The sequence below is a fragment of the Pararge aegeria genome, chromosome 17 (genome assembly GCF_905163445.1).
Source record: "Pararge aegeria chromosome 17, ilParAegt1.1, whole genome shotgun sequence".
Classification (NCBI taxonomy): domain Eukaryota; kingdom Metazoa; phylum Arthropoda; class Insecta; order Lepidoptera; family Nymphalidae; genus Pararge; species Pararge aegeria.
The window spans coordinates 8,068,591-8,090,882 of NC_053196.1; the positions used below are offsets into that span (position 1 = coordinate 8,068,591).

The 22,292-nt window shown below is 34.6% G+C and overlaps 1 protein-coding gene across 4 annotated transcripts in view; it reads left to right on the forward strand.

Moving 5' to 3' along the window:
* Positions 1-22,292, forward strand: part of LOC120630933 (rap1 GTPase-activating protein 1) — a 204,507-nt gene that overhangs the window by 101,876 nt on the left and 80,339 nt on the right. The window contains exon 1 of one of the 4 annotated variants that reach the window (XM_039900290.1): positions 10,868-11,069. The exons of the other annotated variants lie outside the window; for them this stretch is intronic. Coding sequence (XP_039756224.1) covers positions 10,899-11,069 — 171 coding nt within the window. The 5' untranslated portion in view covers positions 10,868-10,898. Of the gene's footprint in view, positions 1-10,867; positions 11,070-22,292 lie in introns of those variants that run through there. 4 annotated transcript variants of the gene reach the window in all.

A 22,292-nucleotide genomic window follows, 5' to 3' on the forward strand; every position in this document is an offset into this window, starting at 1 on the left:
TACATAGTAATCTCATAATAATCATAACCATTTAATAATGAATTCTAATATTTCATTATTAAAAAAAATCGTTTACCGTGTAATAACTTTAATATATATATATTTACATATATGTACTGGCGGACCCCAGCGCCATCTGTCGGGCTGATTTGTGCATCCAGGGTGCCACGCAAACGCATACCAAAAAATTCATTCAAATCGGTCCATTCGTTTAGGAGTTCAGTGACATACACACGCTCACAAGAAAGATATGTATATAAAGATATATATATATATATATATATATATATATATATATATATGCAGAAATTATGAATTCTTAAAATCGCCCCTGCCGGGATCAAACCCGGGACCTCCCACTTAAAACCACAGCGTTCACCATTGCGCCAGGGAGGTCGTTAAACCAGCTTAGAGCTTTTGTCTCTATCATTATCAATTATAAATATTAATTCTCATGCTTTGGTATGTTTAAATAGTTAGTTACGGCAATTTCTTTAAAAAAATCTAGCAGGCAATTATTTCCGCCATGCGCTCGGGTGAAGGTCGTGGTTATTACGTCACTTTTGCACGCTCGTTATAGTTTTTGCCTGACCGCCTCAGAAGGGTATTGTATTTTGGGTGTATGTAATTATGTACGCTCTGTTAGGTTAATAACAATGTTATAAGTTTTATAGGGTGTCGATGAAGGGGCGAATTAATTGTAAGTGTATGTTACTTATTTAATACTAGCTGTTTCACGCGCCTTCGTACGTGGTTTTTTGGTTTTTCATGAATCCTGCGCGAACCGTACATTTTCCCGGGATTAAAAGCAGCCTATGTGGTAATCTAGGGTATACCCTGGATGTCTATCTCCATTTTAAAATTCAGTCAAATGGGTTCAAAAGTTTTTTGGTGAAAGACTAACAAATATCCATCCATCCATCCATACTAACTTTCGCTTACACAAAATATTAATAGCATTTTCTTAGTGATATTTGAATTGCTTAAATTAAAAACGCACATAACTCCGAAAAGTCAGTGGTGCGTGCCGGTGCTCGAACTCGGTCCCACGAACGGAAAGCCGTACCTACTAGGATATCGCCGCTTTTACGTTTATACAACGTGAAACCGAATTACGAAATAATGTTAATAGGAAGAATGCATAAGTATATATCACCCTCTAAAATATGGAATTAAAAGAAGCATTTTATTTTTCTATACAAACGAATTCAAAACATTCTTAGTGTTTACTTATGACAACCCTATTGGGGACAAAAGACTGACACGTGCATAGTACATAATACCGTGCGTACGCTACGCGATGCGTACCTAATAAAGTAACAGGAGTCAGTAGATTTAAATTGACTCCTGTTACTTTATTAGGTACGCATGCGATGTTATGGCTGTACCTGATTTCTTATAGTTAAAACTATGGCAGTGGTTAACTCGAAAACTATTAGGTTTTCGGTTTCACAGATCAGTCTCAGAGACAGTACATAATGTACCTCTAAAGTCTGTCAAGTATTATTTCGGTTTTCATTTATACGTTGTAGACAAGGACCACCTTATTCAGTAACTTTTCCGCTTAAAATACAACTGTGTTTCACAGTCATGACTCAAACGCCGGACCGAATTCGTAACGCGAGGTGTGAAAACGTTGTCTAATAAATGTTATGGCGCAATTCATTATCTGTACATTGGTTATGACGAATATTCGGGTGGCTTTTAGCTGATTGAATAGTTGGCATTATGGCTTTAGTTCGACTATGGTTTTAGGGTTTCGTACTAAACTGAACAAACCTATATAGCTCTAAATATTGGCCGTCAAAACTTTGTAACCAGTAATGCAATCGATATGAAATTTAGGAAAATAACAATTAACGGACCTTACATGTGAACGTGGAATAAGTTCGGAATAGTTATTCAGTGCTTTAATATGTAATTCAATATTACAAATACATATTTGAATGCTTGAAAAAATTTAACTCTTAACATAATCGATGTTTTTACATAAACTTATTTATAGGTATATCTTTTATGACGTCTTAAAATAACGACCTAATCAAATCAAATCAAATAATGTCCATCCTTTTCATAATCATCATTATCATATCAACCGATTACCGGCCCACTACAAGGCACGGGTCTCCCACAATTAGAAGGGATTAGACAGTAATCCACCAAGCTGGCCCAGTGGGGATTGGTTGTGCATGCATTTTATTCCTATACATTTAAACCATTAATAACACTTCAATTAGAAAATCAAGGTTTTTTTATCTGGGCAGAAGTTGGTTGTCTGGAAAGTCGGCTTACTGACGAACGTCGTAAGAAAATACTGATGGAATGGTTGCATTTTTCAAAAGAAAATTTTTATTTTATTTGTTTGATAGATATTATCGTTGCTATAAACAATTGACACCACAATCACTTTTCACTGCACTTCATCCTTGCCGAAAACATGTAAATGTATTATTGTACAAGTAGGAGAGAGACAGATGTCGAACGCGGAGGCCAACTGTGCCTCTTTGTCGCTCGTTCCGCGCTCTCGCTTGCACTTTAAGCCTTGAATGGAACGCCTCAGAGCGAGGTAACGTCGCATACGTCTTGTTTTTTTGTGCGTGCAGCCGGCTCCATCGAAATATAAGACGTTGTCACGTCAAAAGATATGCCAGTATTTATCAGCATCATGATTATAAACCTGCCCACTACGGGGCACGAGTCGTCTCAGAATGCCCACTACGCTGGCCAAGTGCGTAAGTGCTTCACTGTTAAAGCAAGTGTTATTTTTTAACCACAAGGCTATCAAGCTTATTCTTTTTTAACTTTTGTAAACTGATCACATTATTTATAGCGCCTTGAGATCGTACTCTAAATCGGAAAGGTTAAGGGTCTTCTTTAGGTGTTAAGTCTATATCTTTGAACGAGCAATTCTTGTATATATATTATATATATATAATTGGAATCTCGGAATCGGCTCCAACGATTTTCATGAAAGCGCCTTGAGATCGTACTCTAAATCGGAAAGGTTAAGGGTCTTCGATTAGAAACAGCATTAAACTAATCAAGTGTTCATATGGTACCACAGTAGCAAAAGTTTTTTTTAAAAAGGTTCCTGACTGCTTTAGGCTTCAAATAAGTTTAAACAATATAGTAAAATGTTTTCTTATTTTATAGGATGGGGCATCCATGAAATCTTAAATAATTATTTTACTACAAGCTTCTGAAGCTAAACTATGAAAACTTGTATTTCAGCTTCAGGGCCTTCAGCCCCTCGGGTTTTTAATTATTTGCTTAAATATTATACATGCAGTTTTAATTACTGATAAATATAATAAAATAATATATAATATCTTATATCTTTAAACGAGCAATTCTTGTATATATATATATATAATTGGATCTCGGAATCGGCTCCAACGATTTTCATGAAATTTAGTATACAGGGGGTTTTGGGGGCGATAAATCGATCTACCTAGGATTTATTTTTAGAAAATGTCATTTTATTTGTGTTTTCCGATAATAACCGATTCGGTGCAATGATGTTGCACGGGTCAGCTATTTACTGAGTAATAAAAGGAAGATACTTACGGGATACTAATTTTTTTTTATTTGGAAAAGGTTGTTATATGTTTATAACATACTGCTTGTTCCTCTCTGTAAAATAATAGTTGAGCAAGAGTTAGTTTGTGTATGATCCAAAGCACCTTTGTTTCTATTCACCGGCTGCGTGATCAGTACATAAACAAAACAAATATGGCATTCAGTTGCTATTAAAGTAGTCAAAGTGAAACGTACGAACAAATAAATATACCTTTTGCATCGCATTTAATTACACTCGTGATTTATTATGAAGAAGCGTCATAGGTATATATTTTTTGTCTTTTAACCATCTTCAGCGAAATTCTGCAGAAGGTATTGTGATAAAAAATTTCATTTTATTAAATACTAGTTTTGATGTGTATGCATTAGGCATATGTTAATTTAATGTCCCCTGAACCCTGCACTAACTATGCAAAGAAAATTGTCGGTATCTTGATCTGTGAAAAACAAATGTATCATACACGATACGTATAAACGTACATATTTTTGGGATAAAAAGTGTATAATGTGCTATTTCATAATACAACTATATATATACTACCTTTCTGGCGTGTTTTGATAGATGTTGGTAAAACGTCTATCCAAACTCGCATTTATAATATTTTATTATGAAGGTATAGTATAAATTGTGTAAATTATATATTTAAAAGCGAGTCAATGAATTAAAATTAACGTTTTTATTATAATAACTGAGATAATTATAAAATAATAAAATGCACAGGAGTGTACTTTATATTCCACACAAAAAGGTCATTCACTTTTAATCCCATTATAAGATGCCATTGCATACATTTTCAAAATCATATTATAAAGATGAAATTTATCAAAGACGTACTCGTACATTAAACCGAAGGCAGCTTTGGAATTGTATGAACTCTTGTATCATTGAGTAGGTATTTAATTAAATCGCACGGCGTTGTTCCCAAACGAATATTTTATAAAAAAGTTTTTAGTAGAAATGTGTTTTTTTTTATTCTTTACTTATAATAATATTATTTCCATAACTATTAAAGCGTTGTCATGATTACAGCCCAAATGGCTGAGTGACAGAGTGTCCCTTGTCAGGGCGTGATCCTCGGAAACTCTACAAAGTGCTGCTGTGTTTATAGGCGATGGTTTCATATCATTAGCTTGGCCATCTCTTCAGACTGAGATTTTTTCCCTTAAAATGTTGTTAAAAAATAGAAATCTGCTGAGTATCTTGCCTGCTCTTTTCAGTGAAATTTGCCTTCCGAACATTCCGAAGATGGTAGAGTAACTACAAACAGACTGACTTGACGTTTCAAAAGTGCTTATAAACTGAACCTACTTGAAACAACCTACCTTCTTTATTCTACCCTTTATTTCTACTAAAATTAGTAATTCGACTTTCGTTTATAATAAAGTACACAGTTCAGTTACAATTTTTTTGAGATTTAAACTCTTGAAAATGTAATAAAAGTTTTTAAAGATTTGTATTTCATTAAGCAATAAATTAAATAGACGAAGTTGCTGGCATCCGCTAGTTTTATAGACTTGTCCTGACTGATCATCAACGCATAGCTTGCTTGAATCATTGGAATTAGAAACTTCAAATTATGGCAGAAGGTTGCTGAAGAAAACACCTGACAACAATATTTCTTTGAAATGCCTCCTCCAAGAGAGGAAAAAATAAAAAATAAAAAATTAAACTGTGGATGAAAGTTTTTGTTAGGTAAAGTCGAACATTATTCAAGTTTTAGCCTCACGGCACGACGTCGCGTAGAAACGGGTGGTATGGGTTTAAAATAACTGCCACACCACTAACATGACTGCATCATAACTGGTGACGTTGCAGTCAGGCTACTTGTAGTAGAAAAAAAAATTCAGTTGTAACTCTGAAAATATTTACGGAAATAAGGCGCTGAAGTTTACAAAGATGTCTGCAAACAAAAGATTTAACTTTATCTTTTGTGGATTTTGAAGTTAACTGAAAACAAATTTTTATTTCTCTATTTGACCATTAAACTTCGTCCATTAATATGTATGAATCGCGTGTTTAAATAGGACACAATCTAGTATAACTCTTTGCATTACACCCTTGTCACTGAACGGACAAGCGGAATAAGGCTGTGGCAGATTTTTCGCCTAGATTTGGACCGGATATAAATCTTGGTAAGTCACCAGAGAATTTCTAAGGGAAGGCGGGAATCTCATTAATATACAATTTGAGTGTCTGTTGGTAACCAATGCGCGATACCATCTCTGTGGAAAGTCTATTTTTAACTGATTTATAAAAAAGCGGTAATTTTCAATTTTCTTAATGTTATGTAGGCTAAACCTACTCGTATGATATGCTCTCCAATATTCTCTATTAAAAAATAAGTAACCAATTTCTTTGATAGCAAAGTTTTTTAACTACTTTCAATCATAATCCATTTTTGTTAGCACTAAATGAGCCCAGAATTATTTTTAAAATCGTCGGTTTGTAAATATATCAAATGAAATTAATGTAAACATATTTACTACGACTTTATAACTTAACATAACAATGGTAATGTTTTCGCAGGTGAACTTTTGTTACTTTTAATATTATGTGTGTAAAATTCCTTTGATTTCAAACAAAAGTGACGGTTCAAAAATAAATGCAGTACTGCCAAGGTAAGTAGAACCTATAGGCTGGGGTTCTAAGAGGGGTTAATAGAGTGAAAAAAGTCTTGAGGGTTTCATATTCGGGATTTTATTGGCTCTAATTAATGTCAAGAACTTATACTTCGTTTTTTTGAGTTACATATCACGATTATTGAAGATTTAATAATACCAATGAAACATAATGAGTGCTGGGGACTAAAATAGCACTTGATCCTTAATATTTTCGTGCATTTACATCACTCTCGACCAAGTAACGAAATTCGTCTGTTCATTGAAAATAAATTCATTTATGCTCCAATCGATAAGCTTCGTGTGGCATTCACCTTTCTTCGGACGAAAATAATTTCAGAGATAAAGGCCTTTGACATGTAACATGGCGCCAATACAATAAATAAATTATCAAAATGTTATCAGGGACACTTCCTACCACATCACTATTAACAATTTATTTAATATTTTTGTTTATAATTGCTTTATTTTATGCTAGCTGTTTTTATGTTCTTATAACATAATATATTGTGAATTATTTAAAAAAGAGCTACCAAAATAATTTACGGAAAACAAAAATTGACGATGAATTAGACATGAAAATTTATAAACTCCTGTTCATCTGGCCGAACTCCAGACCTTTGAGTGTGGCTTTGATGAGAAGGATCTTAAACATAATGATATACAATGTAATTTTATTATTTTTAATACTATTTAACTGTCCCAAGCTCTATGACCTTCTTTCCTCTTAAGTTCAGGATAAATGTTTTTAGTCTATGATGTAGATTTTTATGTAAGTATATAGAAAGTAATTAAATTAAAGTGTAACTTATATAGATAACACGTAATATAGTATTGACTACAAAATTAGTTAAATTATTTATATTTGTGTTTTCCGTGCTGTTTTTAGGTTAAAAACTAATTCCAATTTCAACTACTTTTACGTAGATATTTAAAATTAACTGTTCATTATTATCACCGATCAATCTCTTTCGTGCCTTCAGCCTACATAAAAGCCTCTAACAAAAATTAAATTTAATTGAAATTTGTAGATGTTATGAATACTTTAATAAGTGTAACATTTCCTTTTGCACTCGACACGCCAGGTTTCTTTACCGCCATCTCTTGGCCTATATTGAATGTCAGTGAACTCCTAATTAGATGACTCACGCCCTGAAGTTCACAATACCTATGGGGGTTGCGGTTCGTTACACCACGGGAAATATTTTTTTCCGCAGAGACCTTTCTGTCGGCTGCAGTTAAGATAGCGTTTTATAAGGTTTCAAGGGTAGGTTAGGGTTAACAAAGTTTACCTTACAACTTCATAAAGCGTAGGTATACCTACAGTATCAATTTGTAGGTCGTTTTTAATAAAGATATATTTATAATTAGACTTGCATTGCCTGCGCATTATAAAAATAAATGTTGGAACTAATATATAGATAGGTATAATAGTTATAGGTCTAACTTTCTAAACACACATAGATTCTCGTGGAGCTGAATCAATAAATGTAACCCAGTAGTCCAGTGGTGAAATCTCATAAGTGGGTGGTTCCGGGTTCCATTCCCGGCGGATGCAATTAGGATAATTAGACTTGTATTGCCTGCGCATTATAAAAATAAATTTTAGAACTAATATAAAGATAGGTATAATAGTTATAGGTCTAACTTTCTAAACACACATAGATTCTCGTGGAGCTGAATAAATAAATGTAACCCAGTAGTCCAGTGGTGAAATCTCATAAGTGGATGGTTCCGGGTTCTATTCCCGGCGGATGCAATTAGGATATTTGTAACTTCTGAATTCTTCTGGTTTCTTCGGCCGTTGCTTGTTACCACGTTACCGACGTGCAGCCGAACGATTTATCGGTACGATGAGAAGAAACCATTTAGGGTATGGGTTTATTAAAACTGTCATACCTCTAACCTGTTAGCCCTATCATCTTACAATCTAGGGTTATTTAAGTAGCGGTTAAACAAAATCCTAAAAAGCCGGCAACGGATCGGTGACTCCTCTGGTGTTGCAGATGGGCGGCGGTGATCACTTAACATAAGGTGACCCACTTGCGCGTTTGCCCGCTATTAATGTAAAAAACAACTGCATCATCACTTACCAAAGATGAGATTGCAGTTAACTGCAATGGGCTAGACTTACAGTCAAAAACTAACTAAGCAGCAAAACAGTTTTTATATTAATAGATGGGTGCTACTTTGGTGGTTGTTAAAATTTTCTCAGTGCAATGAGTATGTATAATGCGAGGCAAAAACGTTTTTACTCGCGTGAAGGTAAGGCCGTTATATCGAACAGCATTGCCACAGTGTAGAGAAATCACTTTGTATTTTCTTTGCTCACCAACAACTTGGTTAAGCATTTATAACTGTATGAATGAATGAATGAATGAATAGACTTTTATTGCACACCACACACATAGAAAAAAAACGAAAAGTATAACAAAACAACATATACAATTTGGCGGCCTTATCGCTACATAGCGATTTCTTCCAGGCAACCAATGGCGAAGATAAAAAATAGTCACAGAAAATAGTTAGGTGGTGCATATATACATATACTCATAAAATACATATATAAAAATACATAACTGTAACAGAAGTTTATCAAAATCTTTAAACAAAGTATATAGTGTCTATGGGATTAGGGTTTGGGTTTGCTTCAAGAGTAATATACTCCATATTGTATATGGAGATTATATATCAATTATATTTGATTCACCGCGAATGTTTACTCACAATTTGTTGTTAGTAGTATTAAGATTGGTACAAACATAAATACGGGTGCATAAGCGATATACTTCATCTATTATTGAGATACAAAATGCGCGAGGATATTTCCTGCAAGACACCACGTGGTAGTGATCTCTGCCCGTTACCCGATATTTTGTTATAAAAATAGTGAAGTTGAAATAGAGCTGCTGGTGTCTTAAGTCGTTTCAATATTATAAATTATTGTAGGAAAAACTGAAAAATATGAGGTGATACTGTTATATCTTAGGCTACATCCAAATGTTTTTCAAAGGAATTACGTATAATAACGTCCCGTGTTTCTTACTAGACGAAGGTAAGCTCTGAGCCAACGCAATGAGTGCTATCATCTCTAATGGCATCAGATTTACGGTTCCAAGCTTACTACACGTTTTGCCAATAAATATTAAGTATATTATCTACTTTCTGCACTCGAATTAATGTTCGAAATTCGAACTATGTACTTTTTTATAAATTTAATTATAATCGCCAAATGTGTTTGCTAGTTTTGTGCTTTCAGGCAACTTTAGAAAAAAGTAGTTTTGTATAGAGGTCATTTTTGAGCCCGAAAGAGACATGGCAACTTTTGTTTTTAATTAAAGTAATAAAGATTTACGAAGAATATGGTGGCAATTATAGAAATTTTAAATATCCCAATAATTAATTTTATTTTTAAATTTTGAACCTACTGTATTAGTTATAATTAAAAATCCAAATTAAGTGTTACTTACGAAACCAAAGTACACTTACGCAGTGTTACCGGTTTATTTAAATTAGAAAAGAGCTTACAAAGGGAAAAAGGTCTTTGTTTAGTCTGAACAGTAAAAAATATTAATCTTTTGTTTGAGTAAACTACAAAACTAGTGGTCATCATTTTCATTAATTTTCCTTCAGCGTAAACTGAAAATGGTCTTACTTCTTGTTTAATGTTTATCCTTTGTACACTCTTGCGCCAGTTGCATTTAATATTAGTAAAGGTGTAACTGATCATTGATTATTTATACAAGCAATATTATATTGTAACCGGATTTTACGTTGCATTGCGTCCCACCTAAATGTGGGGAATCCTTATGCAAGCGCAGTAGTTATTATTTTAATGTTTATTTATATATTTTTAGTCATTAAAGGTATTTCGATATTATAACAAGTTTTGTTGTTTCCCGGTTATTAATGACTTGATTGTATTTCGACCGCAATGTTTGTACGCGGAGTCGCGTAAGAAGTTTTAAACTGTTTAGTTTTCTGAAAGGCGCAACTTTTGAGCGCGTTTACTTTTTATGTAGCTACGGATACTAAGGAGGTATTCCTATTTCGACGGACCATGCCATTGGCCGTCCAATATACAATTTTCGAAATATCCTGTATGTAAGATCTTTCAAAATTTTGTTATTTTGAGACTTGATAAGTCTTGGTTTACCTCATGATTTTTTTGGCCGCGTAGGTTTTCAATTTTACGAAGAAGCCCTGAACAGACTTAACTGGATATCTTTTCTGTTTGAATCAACTGGAAGTTTAGATCAATAAATAATAACCTGCCAGGTTGTTTGATCAATTTGTATTGTTTGAAGCCATCAGTGTTACTGTGAAGTGATCACTTATTTAACATCCGTTTTAACTAAACGGATTTTAAAATTAGATATATATTTAAAAAAAGAACAACCGCAATGATGCCTTAGCTATAGGCCTATACCTTTAACATATTAATTGCGAGTACCTTCTTATCACGTTTTCCTGGTGCCAATGATATCGGCACTTCAGAACAGCGTTGCCAGTTTTCATAAACCATTTTCCTCTGTCAATTCAGATGGAACGGACGCATTATTTTCAATAACTGCGAGTAACCATACAATTCGGTTGTGTTTAAGTTTTTTCTATCACATCAAATACGTGTTCTTAATTCAAATAGTGACTGAAAGTGATTTCTTATATGAATTATTGTGATTGTGATTTTAAAATTAATAATGTTGCAATCACGAAGGCGTGGTTCGTTCAACGCTTTGGTCATTGAGATTTTAAATAAACGGCGGAACTCAAAGGATCCTCCGCCGATGAACTCTCCTCATAAAAAGGAGTCTCCTAATAAAAAGGACTCTCCTTATAAAAAGGACTCTCCTTACCCGTCTCCTGACTCGGTAACGTATCTAACTTATTTTTGATTGAAACTTAAAAGTTTGTATTCCTATTATCTTTTTTTATTTAATTGCCTTTTGTTTTTTTTTTATTATTTGAGTTCTGTTTGTTCTTTGATGGTGCTAATTTAATGACGGGTCCTAGTCTCGTTTTGTATATCAAAACATAGTAACTTCAAAGTAATATCGATCTTACATCCCTCGTTGAAGAGTTCATATTTATCCACATTTCTAAAGCATGCTCTTTTGGCGGAACGTTATTAAAATTAAGATTAGAAGTACAGGATCTGCGACCCTAAAACGAGTTACATTAAGTGTTTTTAACTTTGAAGTTGTAAGGTTTCGATACTCGAAAACCTACTAACTGCACGTTTACGAGCGGCGTTATTGTGTATGTACTAAGGGTCCAGAATTTACGAAACGGGCACTCCACTGTTATTGAGTGTTCGATATAAATTGTAAATATTTGCGTGGAGCGAATGGATGTTCCGATGGCCTTGAATCCCGGCCAATCTTATCAATGACTGATTACAGAACGATTTTTCGCTACAAAAGCGCGCCGTGTTACAAAATGCGTAACTATAAATAATATCGAATGTCCGACGGTTAAGGTCAATATTACAAGGTGGCAATGATTTCGAGAATAAATCATACGATATCAATATTGCCACTAAGGGCTTTTGCCCTTTATAATTTATGCTTTAAAATATGCATTCAAAGATTGTTTAGACCTATTGTGCCTTGTTTTTTTCAATTTCTGTGTTTATTATTTATTTATTTCTAGTGTACAATAAATTCTATTTTCATAACATTTTATTTAATTCTTGCAAGCATTTTAAATCTTTATTTTATCGTTACATTTAGTTGCTAAAATGAATTGTCATTTCAAAACAGCCTGTTAAGCTGTACACATTTATATATTTTGTATCATAGTATGCAACTTTTGTAAGTATTAAGACATTGCGATGTCGTTGCCAGCTTGTATAGGTGACTAGGTATGGCGTGATTGTATTGATCTAGTTGTGACAGTCTTTATCATTATCATAGTGTTCTGATGGTTAAGAAACATTTAAAGAAGTGAGTAAAACGATGGCGTCGTAACATTTTCCTACATTCTTTGTCTTAGATAATAAGCGACAGTGTACATCAATCAATTGCGTTGTTTAAGCAACACTCCACTACAAGTTAGCCCTTGACCACGAACTCACTTGGTGGTAAGTGATGATGCTAAGATGGTAGCGGGTGTAGGTGTGGTAGCCTAACTTAACGTATTAGGGAGTATGGCAGTTACATTAGAACCATACTAGGGGTATGGGTATATTGTAACTGCGGAACCCGGAACGCTGAAACGCAAACCAGACCGAAGACACTCAGAAATCCTAAAGTCAATGTGGAGGGCCTTAGCTGTAAATAAAATAAAATAAAAAAGCCTTTTAATTCTTGCTTACAATACATAATAACATTGCAATACACATAATGATTTTACCTGAAAAAATTAAATACAAAGAAAATAAATAAAAAAAATAAACAGAAAAAGAAATAACAAGTGGTTCTAAATTTCGTTTAAGAGAATTAATAGTTATTATCTGGTGTTATATAATTTCTAGCAAGAACCCCTCTAGAGGGTAAAGGCCTCCTCCAGAGATGACCACCGGTCTCTTTCCTTGGCTACTTGCATCCAGTTTATGCCGGCAACTTAGCTGTATCTATCTCTAATGGGAGAGGAGACCTCACTTAATTTGATAATGACGATCATCACTATCAGCGTTCCATGCAAAACTGCAGGTGATTATGAATTACTGAAGTCTAGATTACATTTTATAAAGTAAATATCCTCAGGAAATGAGTTCATAATAATTTTAGTACGTAGTTTATATAACGTTAATGTACTGAGACTGTTTATTTCATAATCTTGTAACGCTTTGATTTATTTAAAAATAGAATGTTGGCAACGACTACGGCCATTGTTTACGCCCTTCGTATAATCAACATTTCGCGCTGTTTTTTTTTGGCAAATTGCGAGGATATTTTGGGAACTGCGTATACCGTAAATATTGTGCGCTGTCCACTTTCTGGTAATAAAGATGGTGAGCCTACTTTAATCGGCTATTTTTGCTGTATAAACGCTGTATACAGTAAATTTTTGCGGCCGCTCTAGACACATGGCGTGCACAAATGTTTGGCATCATGTTACTATCAGTACACGTGTGTAGGGTTGTCATTAATATTTCCAGAGCAGATACGGAATTATTCGTAAAATAAAGGCTAACTGCTTCGTTAGTCTAGTGTTTAACAGATTCAAGTCCGGGGTTCTAATCCCGGGGCATTGGGCCACAAAGTGTTAGTGCATTTTCCACAAAAAATGTCACTACCGAAGTAAAGAAATTGGCGGTGTCAACCCCGATTCCGGTTATTATCACTTGTGTTAATAGGTTTAACAGCTCACCAACCAGCATTGGAGCAGCGTGGTGGGTCTATGTTCTAAAACCGTCTCAACTATGATTGACGAGGCCTTCGCCCAGTAGTGGGACGTTAATATACTGCGGATTATGAAAGCTGTTCAAATATTTCGTGCCAGCAACTCTGCTGACCTTTTAGCAACATATACCTGTATACCCCTGTTATTTTTTTTTTTACACCACCAGACAGATTTTTATGTTGAAGCTATGGAAGGATAATGTTTTGTTATTTTCTTGACATCGGCTCGGGCACAATTACCTAGTAAATACGTCACTAGTTTCCTATTTCCTACAAGATAGAACACCTGTGAACAGTGGAGACAAATCAGTGATAGCCTACTGGTCAGAGCTTCGGCCTTCCTGTCGCGAGGATTAAGTTTAGTCACAAGCGCACCTCTAACTTTCCGAAGTTATGTGTGTTTTTAATCAAAGTATGAAGTAGGTAGCGGTGAAGGAAAGTAACGTGGCGATACCTGCATGCCTGAAAGTTCTCCATAACTTTCTCAAAAGTGTGTGGGGTTTACGAATTCCAGTGGTGGACTATTTATAGCCAAAACGTGTTTTTTGGAAAAACGTTAAATGTATATCCATTTATAAGCCATTTTTTTTTTATAGGCACTATATTTTTTATTTGCTTAGTAAAGAAATAATGTTATTTTCAGAGTTGCATTATATTTTCTGTAATATGTATATAAGTAGCATTTGGATTGCTTACTTAATTGGGCATATGAATAATAACCGATACATTCTTAAAGTCTACTTTCACCTTAACTGGATTAAAAGATTGACAAGTTGAAGGATTACCTTATTAAATCGCGTGTAACTACTCACACGCTTTGCAAAGCGTCTTGCAAAAAAACCATTAAACGTACCAGAAATTAATATTCATGAAAACTATACCTGTATTTATTCTCTTTATTCATAAAAAAGAAAACCGTCAGGAAAATTAACATGTGGCATCCTTAACCACCGGATATAGTCACTCCTGCGAAGAACCAGTTTCTGTTCCGCACTGCTTATCACCACCTAAATACATTTTAAACACACTCAGACTACTAAATATGAATATACGGTCTTGGAGTGGCTAAGGCTAATAATATAATCGGGTTCTGCCGCTCAAGGTTAGGTATCATCGCTCTACGTTATATTCGACGGTCGGATTCACTTATAACAAATATATTTCTGAACAGTTAAGATCAAAATTGCGGTAACAGCCCAGTTGATAAGAGCTCGATTTCACTTTCGGGGGGCCGAGTTCGAATCCCAGCAAGCACCTCTAATTATGTGCGTTTAAAGTAATCAAAATATCACTTGCTTCTGAAACTTAAACCTGCTTGAGGTTCTGCCGCTCAAGGTTAGGTATCATCGCTCTACGTTATATTCGACGGCTGGATTCCTTTACAACAGATATATTTATGAACAGTTAAGATCAAAATTGCGGTGATAGCCCAGTGGATAAGAGCTCGATTTCACTTAAGGGGGGCGAGTTCGAATCCCAGCACGCACCTTTAAGTTACGTGCGTTTAAGGTAATAAAAATATCACTTGCTTCTGAAACGGAAACCTGCATGCCTGAGAGTTCTACATAATGTTCTCAAAGGTGTGTGAAGTCCACCAATCCGCACTGGGCTAGCGTGGTGGACAACAACAGCCTTAAACCCTTCTCATTGTGGGATGAGACCCCTGGCCTGGAGTGGGCCGGTTGGTACGATTTATCGCGGAGCCGCTGTAACGTTGTCATACCGCAACGCAACTCAAATGCGGCGTGCGAGACCTGCAGTAGTTTTAACTTACTTTTCTTCATTAGTGCTTTGCGTTACGACACGCAGCATCGAAGCTGCGTCGTATTCCATATATTTTAAATGACAAAATACCTATGTTCAACAGTGAACGCGGTTGCCTTAAGAAGATCACTTTTAGAGATAAGGCCGCCTTTGCACCCTAGCACTAAGTACTATTACTCTTATCCTTGTGTTTTTCCTATTGTGTTGTGTTGCAATAAAGTTTTTCTATTCTATTCTATTCTAAATCTTACCTTTGCAAACGGAGTGGAACCTTATAAAAACCAACGCCATGCAAAAAATCACGTTGCTGCGTGGATGAAGGACAAACCCACAAACCCACTTTCGAAATTATAATAGTTATCTATACAAGGTAGATGTTGTAGAAGAAGAATTTTAGGTCGTATATATATGTTACAAGGCTCGACCTTGTGGCTATTTAGTGAGGTTTCGTATCTAATCCAATCCGAGCTATGTGCTTATGAGCATCGCCAACAAAACTACATTTACCATGACGTCACGCGGTTAAGTATTATTTTTTACTACACCTAAGATAACTAAGACTGCGTCTAACTTCAACAGATCGCATAAATATCAACCTACATACTTATTAAAGTAAAAACAACGTTTTTACACACCATACACAAACTTACAAAACCATATTTGATGTTAAATAATTATCCGCTGCGAACCAGGTTTGAAACAATTTTCACAATAAAATATTATTTAACATATTTACAATATTTGTTCTATCCAAAGATAATCTTGTTTTTATTGAATCCGAAAATTTTTGATTTTTTTTTAAATTTAAAATGTTTAATCCTATAAAGTACAAAAATCCATGGAAAAAAAAATTAACATCAAACTATTAACCGAATCGAATAGATATGTAGTGTGAAATGATTATTTAAGTATGGTTTTCCTTATGTCAAACGGCAATAACCAGGTAAAATGTAAAAAAAAATACAATTTCGTGCCTCTTCTTTTAATGGGATAAAAAGTAGACTATGTATATGTCTGCCCTTTGAACTAACTCGATACCTCGATGCTCGATGCAAGTCAGTGGGTTGCTCTGCTAGGGCGCGGTAAAGAAAGAACAAACAAACAAACGAACTTTCGCATTTATAATACCAGTACGTATACCAGCTGTGTTGCCCACGCGTACGCGTTTTTTCATGAATCCTGCGGGAACCGTACATTTTACTGGGATAAAAAGCAGCTAATGTGTTAATCCAGGGTATAATCTATCTCCATTCCAGAATTCAGTCAAATTGGTCCAGTAGTTTTTGCGTGAAAGAGTAACAAATATCCGTCCATCCATCCATCCTTCCAAACTTTCGAATTTATAATATTAGTATGGTGAAGTATGATTAACTAGCCGATGCCCGCGTTCTTCGTCCGCGTATATTACGTTTCTACAAATCCGTGGGAACAGTTTTTTTCCAGGGATAAAAAGTACATATATTTTATCGATTTGCCAACATAAGATTGTATAGCACATTATTCTCTTTGTTGTGAAAACCGGAGTCTCTACTGTATAGTTAATAAACTTTTAAGGAGCGCACTATGTTTACTAAGTCGTTGTCATGACAACAGTTGCGCTGGCAGGTGTCGAACACATCTGTCATGCCATTTGCGAGCAACAATAGATCAAAAATGCGCTATAGAGTAAATAAAGGTTTGGGAACATAATTTTTTGTTCAATTAAGTTGTACGCAGACATCTTTTTCGATGCCTCTCGCTTGCATAAAGTATACCTAATGAATCGCACGGTTTTATTACCATGGTCCACTATGAGCTTTTTAAATTGAGATCTGACTTTTTGGTTCGATACTAATTGTAAGAGGTTATGCCACTAATGATAGGTTTAACACATTAAGCGCACACTGAAATGCGTTTCAACTAATAAAAATAACGAACATAAAAAAACATAATTCGTTCGTGATCGCAGTAGATATAAGTACTAGTCGCTCGGGGGACGCTGGTGCCCGTATATACTTCCCAAGTTTCATTTTACGGGTGTTTCAAGAGAACCCAAGAGCGAAAAGAGAACTGATAAAAAATACATACAAAAAATACACTTAGTCTCTCTCCCGTCTCTTTTTTAAAGTTAATAAAATATTGATTTTAGATTTTTCTGGTGTTAATAACTGACTGTAGATTCGAATTATTTATAAACTCTAAAACGAAAGCCAAAATACTAAGCCGAAAGCTTATATCAAGTGACCCAAGGATCCAATCCCAATTAGGAGAGGCCGATATAAAGCTAGGAAGAAACAGCAAGATGCTCCCGAGAAGGTTGGCGGGCGGATTATAAAGTACATTCAAATCAAATCAAATCATATTGCGGAAGAACACATTTTGTTATATAGAAACAAAGAGGTCAATCATAATATTGTGTTAAGTTAATTATAATTGAAGTATACGTGACACGATTAAAATAACCACAATTCTACATCATTAGGTAGATGTTTCAATCTTTTCGTTGTTATAGCATTGTGAGACAGGAAAATAAATAAATACTCTTATTTATATATTCATTGCAATTTATGTATTGTGATAAATGTTATTTAAACAATTTATTATGAGGTAATTAAATGAAGTTTCCGAGGAAAACCTGAAAACCTTACAGTTTAACGTTATAATTAGGTAAATCCATTCAAAAATTATGTTTTACCCAACCGTTATTGGAGTTTGGTATTTCTTAAAATACGTCTCTATAGTTACCCTCATTATAATATTAACCAGGTAAGCTATTGGGGTCATACTGTTTTTATTACTTTCATGAAATTTATTACCCTAGAAAACATCTTTTACCTCGTTATAAGGTTTGAATGACGTAAATATGGTGTCTAAAATATCGTAATCGTCACGCGATCGTTTTACCGTGTTTGATTTTGATTGTAGAGCAAGTTAAAATATATTTTAAAAAAAAGCTTTAATTTAACTTATGATTTTAATTGGTAAGAAATGTGTGGCGATCGTTTTACCGTGTTTATATTATGACTAAAAATTGGCCATAAGCTATGAGCATAAAGATTTATGGTTATAAACTAACGTTAAACTCGATGTAGATATTCCATGTCCAGTTAAATTACAAATTAATAATATGTCGATAACATAACGTCTTTCCTTTGTCATCAAAGTATGCAGCCCATTCTGGAAAAATTAACAAGTCTGTACCGATATCAATAACTTATCATTTATTTGATAGCATAGGCGACCTCCGTGGCCCAGTGGTGAGCTCTGTGGTCTTATAAGCGGAGGTCCCTGGTTTGATCCCGAGTACGATGTCGCGTAGAAACCGATTAGCCGTATGGGTTTAATATAACTGCTTACCCCTAACAGGAAGCCCGCTACCATATTTCGATTGCATTATCGATATAACACCAAGTGAGATACCAGCCAAGGACTAATTGTAGTGGAATGAAAAAGGACATGCGGGGCAGGCGTATATTCACAGTATACATTTATAGCTCATAGGAAGACTATGACGATGGCGTGAGCTCCATGATTTTTGGTCACCCAAAAAGTAATAATCAACGCGCCTTAAGCAGTTGTCACTTAAAAATTGCATTATTAATATAAAACCACCACAGATAATTCAGCTCAAAGCATAATAAACGATTGATAAAGATCCATTAATAAATCGACATGTCATTAAACTTCATACAGATTTCTCCAGTGATTGTGTACCGATTAATAATTCCCATAGCGTGCTCATAATTACTAATATGAGATTTCTTGAATACTTATTGTAGGCCGATTTGTGTGAGAAAATACTACATGAATGGTCACAGTCTATCTTAGAAATCATAGCAACCAAGTAAATCACTTGTGAAAGTTTGAGTAATCATATAACTGAGATTTTGAAAGGTTTTACTTTAATCATCATCATCATCATCAAATCAACCGATAGACGTCCACAGCTGGACATAGGTCTTTTGTAGGGAATTCCAAATTCCACGGTTTTGTGCCGCTTAAATCCAGTGGCTACCTGCGACGCGCCTAATATCGTTCGTCCACCTCGTCGGGGGTTGACCAACGCTGCGTTTACCAGTACGGGGCTGCCATTCCAGCACCTTGGAACCCCAACGTCCAACCGTCCGCAGAACTATGTGCCCCGCCCATTGCCACTTCAGCTTTGCGACTCGTTGAGCTATGTCGGAAACTCTGGTTCTTCTACGGATCTCCACATTTCTGATTTTATCACGTAGAGATACTCCTAGCATAGCTCTCTCCATCGCCCGGTGTGTGACTCTGAGCCTTCTTATGAGGCCCATAGTGAGCGACCATGTTTCGGAGCCATAATAAATTTAATAATAGTATTAAATTGTAATATGGCTAACACGCTTTTGTAAACAGTTGCTGATTTATAATCATTGCTAGGCAATCTATGTGCGTGTTTAATTTTTAGCAGATACCTTATTTAATTTACAAGAAAATAGTCTCGTCGAAATGGGTCCTTTAACATTATGATTATATTTACCTACTGTATAGTAGGTAAATAAAACATCGACTTTGAAAAACTCCCCTTTTCCAATCAGTTGACTAAAGAATAATAATATCTCTAGATGTATGTTACATACAATCGTACATACGTATAAAATTACAGAAAATTAAATACATATACGAAAATATATTTTCTCGATATACACAATTCAAGAAAATATATTTTTGAAACGTAGTTGAATACAGTATTTTTACGAAAATAGAATTTCATTTAGTTCGGATTTAGTTACGTCTAGACGTTATTTAAACTGCATTTATTTCTTCGATAAGTAGCTGAATCTGCCCAGACGTGTTACTTTACATGTGATTTGGCATAAGCTGCAAGAATTCATCTGGAAAGATTTTCTTTACTGTTCCGTCGGAAGTTATTGGTCCCTTTATACAAACGCTGAACTATTTTTATTTATTGTTACCTTCTTTTTTTTAATTAAGGAATTCAGTTTTGCGGGTTTGCAATTTTTTTTGTGTTTAAAAAATGATGGCGAATCTTTGAAAGTCCTATATATATATATTTTTAAGTTAAAAAGTAAATTTAAATATGACTCTAAATTACTAGCTTACAGTAGTAAGTTAGTAATAAGAATAATACTTACAAATTATGAGCTAGTAGTAGTAGTTATAAAAGTTTTTTTTGCGTGATCATTTCGGAACGACCTTTACGTACGCCTTTTAATTAAGTATTTTTATTAGGTACTCCATTCCAAAGTTCATCTAATTCGGTTCACTCATTGTGTCCTTAAATAGTGACATTTATGATAATTAAGGAAAACTATTTAAATAAAATGAAATGTTTATTTTGCTAAATATATTTATGTATTGGTGTTTAGGATAAAAAGTTCTAACATATTCTGCTGATATATTAAATTACATTAAAAATAATCTAAATTGTTATCAATTATATAAACAATGTTCTGAGATTTATAGTGTCATATTAAAAAACAATTAATTCTTTATGAAATTATAAGGTCGGTATAGTCCTTAATCTGAAAAACTACCTAGTAAAGAAAAGGCTCCAAAATCGAAACGAAACGAATGTATAAAAAGTATTTAATCTTTTGACTAAAGTATTACCTTATTTCCTGTGATAAGCGTTTATTTTTAACTTTTCAATATACGATGAATTGAAAAAGTATGCGACTAGTCAAGTTTCTAAATCATTTAGATAAATGTACATAGCCTGCCTCTTATGTATTAATATTTTAGCTGGCTAATGGTTGCTTACATTGATTGTTAGAGTGAAACGGTAAAAAATCCTTTGCTAATTGAATCCCAGAGTGAAGCGTTTCAATGTTTCTGCTCAGATAATAATTAGTATTCATAAATCATTGAACAATCACGAGGTAGAAAAAAAAACGATTCATTATGAGAAACGGACCGTTCATTCAGTCAATATGCCAATCAGAGCACTTACTAACGACTGAGAGACCAAAAAAATATCTACTCATTGCATACAATTTATTATTACATTCGATTAGTTGCCGATCTTGAAACTGACATTAATAACAAGCCTTTGACCTCCCATGTAACAAAATATGACAAAAATATTTCTGATCACTTTGATTGTTGTTAAAAAACTACTTAATATAGTATAGGTAATGCAAACCGACATGCCGGCAAAGGCGTGCACTTCATACACGCACCAAAGCACTGCCTACACTAAAAAAATTATAACTCATAAAGGGCAAGGATTTTTCCATTTTATGCCATCTTCTTTCTTTATGCATACCCTGGTCAAAAACCCTGTGCACGCCACTCCATACCGGTTAAGTAAAATACATGCATTTTTCAATTAACCTGTATATAATATGTTCTTAACCTCTAGTACTAGTATATTATTAGCAAATCGCCTGTTAGTGTCAATGAACTAAACAAAGCTGTAACTCCCAATCAGTACGCTGATGCTAATAGCTGTACTGTTATTACCAGCAATAGCCAGAGTATTGCATATTATACGATGTTTCTGTTATTTGAATGCAGTGTTAGTTTTCATCTAACATGAAAATAGGTTTCTCTATTTTGTATTATTAAACAATAAGTGGTTAGGACTTCAGCTTAACTTTCGGGGTTCGAATTTCAAATGCGTTATAAGCAATTAAAAAATAACTCGCTTCAACGGTGAAGCAAAACATCGTGAGGAAACCTGTATGCCTGGGAGTTCTCCATAATGTTCTGAAAGGCGTGCAGAGGCTAACAATCCGCTCTTGGCCAGCGTGGTGGTCTTCTGCCTAAACCCTTCTCATTGTGGGATGAGACTTGTGCTCTGTAGTGGGCCGGTAATAGGTTGATCTGATGATGAGTTTATGATTTTTACTGAGGTCTGTCAGTTATAAGCCTAAAACGCTGTAACCAGCCAAATTGGTTGAACGTAGAATTAGAAACTTTGCGAGAATATTCTTTGAGTATTCTAGACCTACCCTACCGCTAATATCAAGGGGTTAGAAGGGGGGTGAAAGTTTATATGAAAGCCCGTGAAAG